General features: G+C 42.6%; 1 protein-coding gene across 4 annotated transcripts in view; it reads left to right on the top strand.

Moving 5' to 3' along the window:
* Positions 1-12,075, top strand: part of oxr1 (oxidation resistance 1) — a 420,907-nt gene that overhangs the window by 391,704 nt on the left and 17,128 nt on the right. For all 4 annotated transcript variants that reach the window (XM_033020271.1, XM_033020272.1, XM_033020274.1 and 1 more), the window contains one exon: positions 11,899-12,051. In XM_033020271.1, the coding sequence (XP_032876162.1) occupies positions 11,899-12,051 (153 nt within the window). The remainder of the gene's footprint in view (positions 1-11,898; positions 12,052-12,075) is intronic.

Raw genomic sequence — 12,075 nt, 5'->3', positions numbered from 1 at the left:
GCTTGCAAAAGTTTTCATACCCCTTGAACTTTTCCACATTTTGTCACGTTACAACCACAAACATAAATGTATTTTATTGGGATTTTATGTGATAGACCAACACAAAGTGGTGCATAATTGTGAAGTGGAAGGAAAATGATACATGGTTTTCAAATTTTTTTCCAAATAAAAAACTGAAAAGTGTGGCGTGCAAAAGTATTCAGCCCCCCTGAGTCAATACTTTGTAGAACCACCTTTCGCTGCAATTACAGCTGCAAGTCTTTTGGGGTATGTCTCTACCAGCTTTGCACATCTAGAGACTGAAATTTTTGCCCATTCTTCTTTGACTGAGCTTGAGCTATTTTGCAGATTGGATGGAGAGCGTCTGTGAACAGCAATTTTCAAGTCTTGCCAGAGATTCTCAATTGGATTTAGGTCTGGACTTTACTGGGCCATTCTAACACATGAATATGCTTTGATCTAAACCATTCCATTGTAGCTCTGGCTGTATGTTTAGGGTCGTCGTCCTGCTGGAAGGTGAACCTCCGCCCCAGTCTCAAGTCTTTTGCAGACTCTTAACAGGTTTTCTTCCAAGATTGCCCTGTATTTGGCTCCATCCATCTCCCCATCAACTCTGACCAGCTTCCCTGTCCCTGCTGAAGAAAAGCTTCCCCACAGCATGATGCTGCCACCACCATGTTCCACAGTGGGGATGGTGTGTTCAGGGTGATGTGCAGTGTTAGTTTTCCGCCACACATAGCGTTTTGCATTTAGGCCAAAAAATTAGACCAATTTTGGTCTAATCTGACCAGAGCACCTTCCTCCACATGTTTGCTGTGTCCCCCACATGGCTTGTGGCAAACTGCAAACAGGACTTCTTATGGCTTTTTTTCAACAATGGCTTTCTTCTTGCCACTCTTCCATAAAGGCCTGATTTGTGGAGTGCACGACTAATAGTTGTCCTGTGGACAGATTCTCCCACCTGAGCTGTGGATCTCTGCAGCTCCTCCAGAGTTACCATGGGCCTCTTGGCTGCTTCTCTGATCAATGCTCTCCTTGCCCGGCCTGTCAGTTTAGGTGGACGGCCATGTTTTGGTAGGTTTGCAGTTGTGCCATACTCTTTCCATTTTCGGATGATGGATTGAACAGTGCTCCGTGAGATGTTCAAAGCTTGGGATATTTTTTTATAACCTAACCCTGCTTTAAACTTTTCCACAACTTTATCCCTGAGGAGCTTCATGTTGCTGTTTGTTCACTAATGTTCTCTAACAAACCTCTGAGGCCTTCACAGAACAGCTGTATTTATACTGAGATTAGATTACACACAAGTGGACTCTATTTACTAATTAGGTGACTTCTGAAGGCAATTGGTCGCACTGGATTTTATTTAGGGGTATCAGAGTAATGATCTAAAGCTGAATACCTTTGCACGCCACACTTTTCAATTTTTTATTTGTAAAAAAAATTGAAAACCATGTATCATTTTCCTTCCACTTCACAATTATGAGCCACTTTGTGTTGGTCTATCACATAAAATCTCAATAAAATACATTTACGTTTGTGGTTGTAACGTGAAAAAATGTGGAAAAGTTCAAGGGGTCTGAATACTTTTGCAAGCCACTGTATATCCTTCAACTCTGGTGGGGTTCCCAAGCCATGGACATTGGTTTCTCCCAAGTATATTCTGAGGCTCCCAAAACATTTTTGCCACTCAAACATAATAGAAACATAGAAAATAGGTGCAGGAGTAGGCCATTCGGCCCTTCAAACCTGCACCGCCATTCAATATGATCATGGCTGATCATCCAACTCAGTATCCTGTACCTGCCTTCTCTCCATATCCCTTGATCCCTTTAGCCACAAGAGCCACATCTAACTCCCTCTTAAATATAGCCAATGAACTGGCCTCAATTACTTTGTGTGACAGAATTCCACAGATTCACCACTCTTTGTGTGGAAAAACAAAATTCTCATCTCGGTCCTAAAAGACTTCCCCTCTTATCCTTAAACTGTGACCCCTTGTTCCTGCATCTAGCCTGATCAACCCCTTAAGAATTTTGTAAGTTTCTATAAGATCCCCCCTCAATTTTGTAAGTTTCTATAAGATCCCCCCTCAATCTTCTAAATTCTAGCGAGCACAAGCCGAGTCTATCCAGTCTTTCTTCATATGAAAGCCCTGCCATCCCAGGAATCAGTCTGGTGAACCTTCTCTGTACTCCCTCTATGGCAAGAATGTATTTCCTCAGATTAGGAGACCAAAACTGTACGCAACACTCCAGGTGTGGTCTCACCAAGGCCCTGTACAACTGCAGTAGAACCTCCCTGTTCCTATACTCAAATCCTTTTGCTATGAATGCTAACATACCATTCGCTTTCCTCACTGCCTGCTGCACCTGCATGCCTACTTTCAATGACTGGTGTACCATGACACCCAGGTCTCGTTGCATCTCCCCTTTTCGTAATCGGCCACCATTCAGATAATAGTCTACTTTCCTGTTCTTGCCACCAAAGTGGATAACCTCACATTTATCCACATTATACTGCATCTGCCATGCATTTGCCCACTCACCCAACCTATCCAAGTCACCTTGCAGCCTCCGAGCATCCTCCTCACAGCTAACACTGCCCCCCAGCTTTGTGTCATCCGCAAACTTGGAGATGTGGCATTCAATTTCCTTGTCCAAATCATTAATATATATTGTAAATAGCTGGGGTCCCAGCACTGAGCCTTGCAGTACCCCACTAGTCACTGCCTGCCATTGTGAAAAGGACCCGTTTACCCCTCTTTGCTTTCTGTCTGCCAGACAGTTCTCTATCCACATCAATACTGAACCCCCAATAGCCTGCTCTCTAAGTTTGCATACTAATCTCTTATGTGGGACCTTGTCGAAAGCCTTCTGAAAGTCCAGATATAACACATCCATTGGTTCTCCCTTATCCACTCTACTAGTTACATCCTCGAAAAATTCTATAAGATTCGTCAGACATGATTTACCTTTCATATATCCATGCTGATTTTGTCCAATGATTTCACCACTTTCCAAATGTGCTGTTATCCCATCATTAATAACTGACTCTAGCATTTTCCCCACTACCGATGTTAAACTAACTGGTCTGTAATTCCCTGTTTTCTCTCTCCCTCCCTTTTTAAAAAGTGGGGTTACATTAGCTACCCTCCAATCCTCAGGAACTACTCCAGAATCTAAAGAGTATTGAAAAATTATCACTAAAGCATCCACTATTTCTGGGGCTACTTCCTTAAGCACTCTGGGATGCAGCCTATCTGGCCCTGGGGATTTTTCGGTCTTTAATCCATTCAATTTACCCAACACCACTTCCCGACTAACCTGGATTTCACTCAGTTCCTCCATCTTATTTGACCCCCGGTCCCCTGCTATTTCCTGCAGATTATTTATGTCTTCCTTAGTGAAGACAGAACCAAAGTAGTTATTCAATTGGTCTGCCATGTCCTTGTTCCCCATGATCAATTCACCTGCTTCTGACTGCAAGGGATCTACATTTGTTTTAACTAATCTTTTTCACTTCACATATCTATGAAAGCTTTTGCAGTCAGTTTTTATGTTCCCTGCAAGTTTTCTTTCATAATCTATTTTCCCTTTCCTAATTAAGGCCTTTGTCCTCCTCTGCTGGACTCTGAATTTTTCCCAGTCCTCTGGTAGGCTGCTTTTTCTGGCTAATTTGTATGCTTCATCTTTTGTTTTGATATTATCCCTGATTTCCCTTGTTTCCACAGATGCACTACCTTCCCTGATTTATTCTTTTGCCAAACTGGGATGAACAATTGTAGTTCATCCATGCGGTCTTTAAATGCCTTCCATTGCATATCCACCGTCAACCCTTTACGAATCAATTGCCAGTCTACCTTGGCCAATTCACGTCTCATACCCTCAAAGTTACCTTTCTTTAAGTTCAGAACCTTTGTTTCTGAATTAACTGTCACTCTCCATCCTAATGAAGAACTCAACCATATTATGGTCACTCTTGCCCAAGGTGCCACGCACAACAAGACTGCTAACTAACCCTTCCTCATTACTCAATACCCAGTCTAGAATAGCCTGCTCTCTCGTTGGTTCCTCTACATGTTGGTTTAGAAAACTATCCTCAGCACCCCTGCCAAATTGATTCACCCAACCTATATATAGATTGAAGTCACCCATTATAACTGTTTTACCTTTGTTGCACGCATTTCTAATTTGCTGTTTGATGCCATCCCCAACTCCACTACTACTGTTAGGTGGCCTGTACACAACTCCCACTAGCGTTTTCTGCCCCTTAATGTTTCGCTGCTCTACCCATATCGATTCCACATCCTCCAAGCTAATGTCCTTCCTTTCTATTGCGTTAATCTCCTCTCTAAGCAGCAACGCCCTGGATTTGCCCTGGATTTGTCTGCCTGCTACTTTTACTTTTCACCTTGCTACCTATTGCTTCTACCCTCATTTTACACCTCTCTGTCTCTCTGCTCATGCTCCCATCCACCTGCCACATTAGTTTAAATCCTCCCCGACAACAGTCATCGTCATGGGGATACAATTTTACCTGACTTCCCCGATTCTTGCATCATAATCCCATTGATCCGATAGAAAAGCAATGTCAACGGTGTCTGTTTCATGTCAACTACTCAAACACAAACATGGAAACCTCCAAATCATCAGCAATCATCCTACCTCAGCTGATGAATAAATATTACTCCACAATAAACAATAAAGAAGCACTAAGTGATAGAAAGGACTAAAAATGTGCTCAGTAGACTTTGTCAAGTGCAGATTTTATAAGCGAGTTCGGTATTCCGACTGCGTATGCCCAGGTCGTAGGTCACTTGCTATAAACATTCTCGCCAGCTGTGATACTGCGTTGTGTGCAGGCCTGCAGTTCGTCCGTGGTCGGGGTAAGGCCTAGGTCCCCAGTGCTGCGGGCGCTGTTGAGTTGCTACTGGGCCGTCCCCGTCCGCTCCCAAGTATCACGTCCCTGTCGGGGGGTGGCCCTGGGCGGGCGGGGCGGTGGCGGCCCTGGACTTGCAGCCAGCTCGGCTCTGCCTGTCCAGCCGGGTTGGCCGGCAGCCGTGGACTGGTGGCCCTGGACTTCTTATGCCCCTGTCCCGCTTAGGAAACCTGAACGGAAATCTCTGGCGACCTTGCGCCCCACCCAAGGTTCCCATGAGTCGCCAGAGGTTTTGATCACTCACCTGGAAAGCCTCGACCGAAGCGTGAGCTGCATCTACCGACCAAAGATCCTATAGGATCTTTGCTACACACACACACACACACACACGCACATACACACACACACACACACACACACACACACACACACATCACGAAGGTGGGGGCCATGGAGAGCGGAGGAGCGCTGTCTGCGCGATGAAGAGGAAGGTAAACGGCTGCCACAGAATCCTGTGGAGCGTGCGTGGGGGGGGGGGGGGGGAAGAGAAGGAGAGAGGTGGGGAGAAGGGGAGAGAAAAGGAGTGGAGACAGTTTTAAGAAGTTTAATAGAGTTTAGCAGGTATTTTACCTTCCGGTGGGTCCTTCTAGGTCGTGTGAGATTCAAAATCACAAATGCTCAGAGACAAAGTCAGAGAAGTTTATCTCATTTATTACATTTCTGCGCAGAAAAGGGTGTCTCTCCTCTATCTAGAGACACACTGAGGATGGAGATGCTTTCTATCTTTATACATTTCATTTTACTATTGTCACACCCTCATCCCTCCCCTTTGGGCTTCTTCCAATCAGAACACTAAGGTTTACATTCCCACGAGAAAGTCTCAGGTACCTCCCATATCATGCATCGCATGTGCATTTAAATTAGGCATCTTGTCATAGTGGGCGTGAGTTCATATTCATGTAATCTCATTAGGCATGCGTAGTTTTTAACCTCTTGCCCTTCTCAACTCTGCCTCTTAAAACTGCTGCTGAAGTCTTTCTATCTGCTACTTTTTATCTAGAATTTCTCTCTGTTCTGTATATTGTTACTTTATATTCTACCAGCAGTCTGGCTTCTGCTGACACCTTATTTCTTTCTAAGTTATATTTTTCAGAGTTCTAGTATAAATCAACCATCCCTATTAACCCTTTTCTCACAGTCGTGAAACTCCAATGAGCCAATCAAAATGGCTGGTCAGCGAAGGAGATTGCCTTCGACTGCCTAAGTAAATAGCAGCACCACTCTACTGGCTTCGACCAAACGGCAACCTATTCTTAGTCTAGGCCAGTTTTGATTTTGTTGAAATAATCGAAGGAACATAGAAGAATCCTCGACCACGCGGAAACCACTTTCGACCATTAGGGAGATTGACCAAAACCTCCGGGAACCTCATGGAAACCTTGGGTGGGGCGCAAGGTCACCAGAGGTTTCCGTTCAGGTTTCCTAAGTGGGACAGGGGCATTACCCTAACCAAGAGAAGCAGAATCCTAACATTTACTCTGTAAACCTTCTTCAGATTTGTGTAAGATCGCCTCCTCCTTCAGCCAAGAGAGTATAGGCTGATTCTGTGTAATCTCTCCTTGTATATTTGGTCTGCCAAGTAAAAATTAATCTGGTCAACCCTTGCTGCCCTCCCTCTGTCACGAGTATGTCCTCCATGCTTTTCGGTACAGGGACCGGAACTGTTCACAATTTTCCACAGGTAATGGCCAATACCTCTTTTGTATTTATCTCCTTTTGCAATTAAGGCCAAAATACCATTAATTTTTTTAATTGGGTGTAGTATTGCACATTATATTTCATCAGGTTTAGGGCTAAAACCTTACCTTTCATCAGAATTAGGTTTCATCAGGTTTAGGCCCCACTTAGTCTAGTGCTAAAAGCTACTAGACTAAGTGGGACCTGTTGGATCCCAGTCACACGGGAGGCCTGGTCCCCCAACGCAACCCATTCCCCAACGCAATATTCCACCACTCACCCGTTCCCCCAACGCAATGTATGTGGGCAGGGGGCTTGTGGGCGGGGGAGTTGTGGGGGGAGGGGTGTGTGGGCGGGGGAAGTGAGCTTGAAGAAAAGACGGGGAAGAGCCATGGGGCATAGGGGGGCTGGTCGCTCTCCTCCGTCGGGATCAGAGTCTCCACTTTCCGTTTGGCGACATCGGCGATGCCTCCAACTCCGGGCTGGGCTGGGTCGGGTCTCCGATGCTGGGCTGCTGCTTGGGGCGGGGCTGGGCTGCTTCTGGTCCCTCTGAAAGTCCGGTTGGAAACCTCCGCCGGCCACCCTCAGCTCCAGTAAAGACCCGGTGGTGCAGGAAAGGGCGGACCTTCCCGGGGAGTGACGGGGGGAGAGACTAATCCGCACAGCGCCGACTGGCAGGAGAAGAGATTGATCTGCGCACACGCGGTTTTTAAGATTTTTAAACCTCGCCGATCGAAACGAAACTTGGCGCACTCACAGCACAGAGGAACGGTAAGTGAACTGGCGAAAAGTAGTAGCGCTATCTTTTTTTAGCGTTTTAGCCGTTTTTGCGCAAATGGAAAGACCATCAAACCGGAAGATAACAAGATCAGAGTTTTTGTTATGTATAGACAGACAGACAGCTCCAGTGATCTGAGTTCAATCCTGAACTCCACTGCTGACTATGTGGAGTTTGCAAGTGCTTCCTGCAGGTAAGGATACCTACATTCTGAAACATAAACTGAAAATAGAAGCAGTAGGCTATTCAACCCTTTGAGTTGTTTTGCCATTCAATACATTTGTGGTTGATCATTTATCTCAATAGCATTTTTCTGCGCTTTCCCCATTCCCCTTAATGGCTTTCATATTCCTGCTCTCTCCTCATATCTCATGGTTCCTTCTATATTATTGCTCTCCTTTTAACAGAAGTATGTTCCAAGTAAAAGTTCCGTGTCTGTTCTTTATCATGAGGCAATCCACTCATGGTGTATTTAAAAAAAATATATAACCAGTATGCATTTTTCAAAAGGCCAGCATTTATTGTTCAAAACTTATTGCTCCTACAAAACCTGTCCAATCCATCTGGTGAAAATACTTCCATAATGCTTTTGGATAAAATATTACAAGATTTAGTTCCATTGATGATGAAGGACTGATTATAATGTAAAGACTTTATCATCTTGGAGGATAACTTACAGGTAGTGGCATTGCATACACCAGCTGCCCTCCCTTTTTATGTTGATAACGGTCAAGGTCAGGGACTTGCTCGAGAAGAAATGTTGCTGCAGTGTGTTATTTTTAAATAGTAAATACTGCGGCAATGTTGTGCTGCTGAAGGAAGTAAATGCTTTGCTTTGCACGGTTCGACCTGCTTCTCTGTAGTTAGAGCTGCAATTAATACAGGCAAGGGAGTTAACCGGACTTGTGTCTTGCTGGTGGTGGAAAGCAGTAAGTAATTATTATATTTGCCAAGCTGCAATTCTGCAGAGCTTAATAAGTTTTTGGAACACGAAAGAAAAACATGCACACGAAGTGTAGAAAACTTCCAAAGGTGGTTTACTGGGACATAAACTGGAATTATGGGAATCCTTGGGCAAGAATCTTGGCTTTGTCCCTTGGCCTCTGTTTCTTAAGTGTTGGTCAAACTTTATTGACGGTTTTGCATCAGCCAAGCAGGTGATAAACTGAGATTCCCCAGCTAGTACGCTAGGACATCTACTCTCCAGATGTTGTTCCAGTAGGTACAGAATTCATGACCCCATTTGTTTGAATGATTGTAGGCCTGTTAGAGGAGAAGATAATTAAGTTAACCTTTTAATTAGCAAACAAGTAAACTGGTGAAGGAACTCAACTCAGCATCTGCAGAGGTAGAGGGATGGACAGCATTAATTTGTGTTTGTTTTAAATTTTTCATTATTCAAGTGTTTTTGGAGCATTGAAAAGATGTAAAGTCTTTGTAAGAGGGTTCCGAGGAAGACTGCCCTGACATTCCCAGAAGCGAGTGTCTGCACAAGCAGACTTGTCGCACCTGAGAAGCTCCCTGAGGGCTCCAAACAGCAAACCAGTGTTGCATGACATACAGCTAGCTGTCTTGCCCTGGAATGTCCAAGGGGCTTTTGGCAACTTGCTGATATCAAAGGCTTTTGAATTGTTTTAATGGGTGTCTGATGAATTAAAAAATTATTCCAATAGATTAAAATATTTTGTGCTTAATCATTTAAAAATTGAATTTAAAACATCTTTGAACAAAGTTTGAAAGGATAATTAAGAAACATTAAAATATATATAAATAACTGAAATATTTACCATGCACTGCTTGCTTTGATTTCCCACAAATTGCTGAGTGATTTGCTCTTCACCAAAAGTGCAAAAATTAAAAACTGTAAGCTTTCAAATTGAAATTACATTGTGACTGCAGACATTTATGAATGCTATGATTATATGTTACAAAGCTTCTGCTAATGAAATTATTTATCAAGCTAACACAACACTCAGTCCTGGAGACCAAAGAAAGGGAATAATTATTTGCTTGATGAGAAAGTACATTTCATAAAGGTGTTAGCCCTATTTTGTGTTACATCCCCAAACAAATAAATAGCATGTTTGAGATTTAAATATTTACAACAGGTTAGAAAAAAATTATATTATGCATGCTTGTATTGGATTTGGGCCAGGTTAGGTTTATTATACTTGAACAGACCTCGAGTTCTTGCCTTTTAAAACTTCTCATCAGTTGTGATGTTGGAGAAAATAATTTTCAGGATGCAAAGCTGATGAGTGAATTCAAGTTCCTGCAGAAAATGTTGAGACTGATTACTTTGAAACATTGAGCATTATATTAGAGAAAATGTTTTCTTTGATTCCTAAAGTAGTCCCCCACTTGTTTTACCTCAATTTTGAATTTCCTGTAAACCAATTGATTGATTTTGCTGCTTAGTCGACAGTTTATCGTGTTGCAATGAATGGCAGAAGGAAAACTAGATAAAACCCGTTTTTCTTCATTCAGAACTGCTATGTTCCTGCGAAACTGCATTCCATTCTCATCATAAAATCCCTGTAGTAAAAACATTTAGAAAATTTAGATGGCTTCTTGTCATTTATGTATCACGGTGGTGGGTGACTGGAACCCTCTACCAGGGGTGGTATTGGTGGAAGATATGATATTGGCATTTAAGAGGTTTTTGGATAGGCGCATGGAGGGACACGGACCACTTGCAGGCAGAGGGGATTAGCTAGCTCACTTAGCATCATGTTTACATCTCGCATTGTGGCCCAAAGAGCCTGTACTTGTGCTGTACTGTGCTATGTTTATCTACACTTTCTGCTTTAAAAAAAATTCTCTCTCTTTCTCTCTTTTTCTTTCTCTCTCTTTCTCTCTCTTTCTCTCTCTCTCTCTCTTTCTCTCTCTCTCTCTCTCGTGCTCACTCTCACTCTCACTCTCTCACACACACACACACACACACACACACACACACACACACACACACACACACACACACACACACACACACACTACTGAGGTTCAAACTACAACATGAACGTTCCACTTTTGTGCTACAATTGAGGCATAGTTAACAATATCTGCCATCAGTTAAACTTGCCCTTGCATGTTTAGATTTTTCGGATTTTGTTTCTGTATGGCAAGTTGATGAGAATGCAAGCTTACAATGCCAGAGTAAAGTAAACTAGATGTCTCAAACTTGTGAAAACAAGTCAAGCAACTGTTATCACCTTAATAAATCAGACTGAAGGATTGCAAAATAAACATAGAAACATAGAAAATAGGTGCAGGAGTAGGCCATTCGGCCCTTCGAGCCTGCACCGCCATTCAATATGATCATGGCTGATCATCCAACTCAGTATCCCATCCCTGCCTTCTCTCCATACCCCCTGATCCCTTTAGCCACAAGGGCCACATCTAACTCCCTCTTAAATATAGCCAATGAACTGGCCTCAACTACCTTCTGTGGCAGAGAATTCCAGAGATTCACCACTCTCTGTGTGAAAAATATTTTTCTCATCTCGGTCCTAAATGATTTACCCCTTATTCTTAAACTGTGACCCCTTGTTCTGGACTTCCCCAACATCGAGAACAATCTTCCTGCATCTAGCCTGTCCAACCCCTTAAGAATTTTGTAAGTTTCTATAAGATCCCCCCTCAATCTTCTAAATTCTCGCGAGTATAAGCCGAGTCTATCCAGTCTTTCTTCAAATGAAAGTCCTGACATCCCAGGAATCAGTCTGGTGAACCTTCTCTGTACTCCCTCTATGGCAAGAATGTCTTTCCTCAGATTAGGAGACCAAAACTGCACGCAATATCCAGGTGTGGTCTCACCAAGACCCTGTACAACTGCAGTAGAACCTCCCTGCTCCTATACTCTAATCCTTTTGCTATGAATGCTAACATACCATTCGCTTTCTTCACTAGTTCTCAACAGTTGAAGGATTGAGAAATAAAAGTAAATTAAATTGATTAAATTATGTTTTCACATTACATGTGAGTGACATAAATATATTGAATACATTTATTTTCAAACCAAATAATGTTTTTCACAAAATACTAATTATGCTCTGCTATTTTGATTCAAGCTGTCCTTTGTATTTTGTGGCAAAGAAGTGGTCATTTTATTTTAAGAAGTACAGATTTTTATGGATAGTTTTAGTAAAATTATAAATCTTCTATCTATAATTAGAACATTTTGTTTCCCTCTGAATAATGCTCAATCTCAGGCTAGGCTAATTTCATTGAAAATGTTGCTTTTTGTGTAATAAATGAATGAACAGAACTTTGGAATTAGTCTTTGTGGTGAAAATATCACTTGCAGAAAATAGTTTATGATTGCATTGCACAGCAACTTTGTTCTTTAGACTGAGCAGGCATTGCTTTTTAATTGATTTACGGTGCAGATGAAAACTCATTCCTGCGCTAGCTGGTAATATATTTACAATATTAAAATTGTATTTAGTTGTCAGTATATCTTGTGCATACACTGTTGATACTTTCTTTTGTATAAATTTCAGCTTGCTAAAAATCTGCCGCCTCGAACTGTTGGTTACCCATGGACACTAATTTACAGTACTGCAAAGCATGGCATGAGTCTAAAGACACTGTATCGTAGTATGACAGGTGTCGATACACCAATGCTGCTAGTTATCAAAGACAGCGATGGCCAGGTACAACAGAGACACTCAAAAGAT

This window comes from Amblyraja radiata, chromosome 4, assembly GCF_010909765.2.
Source record: "Amblyraja radiata isolate CabotCenter1 chromosome 4, sAmbRad1.1.pri, whole genome shotgun sequence".
Taxonomy (NCBI): Eukaryota; Metazoa; Chordata; class Chondrichthyes; order Rajiformes; family Rajidae; genus Amblyraja; species Amblyraja radiata.
Note: the sequence above shows the minus strand (reverse complement) of the source record. Positions and strands in the feature narration are given on the sequence as shown.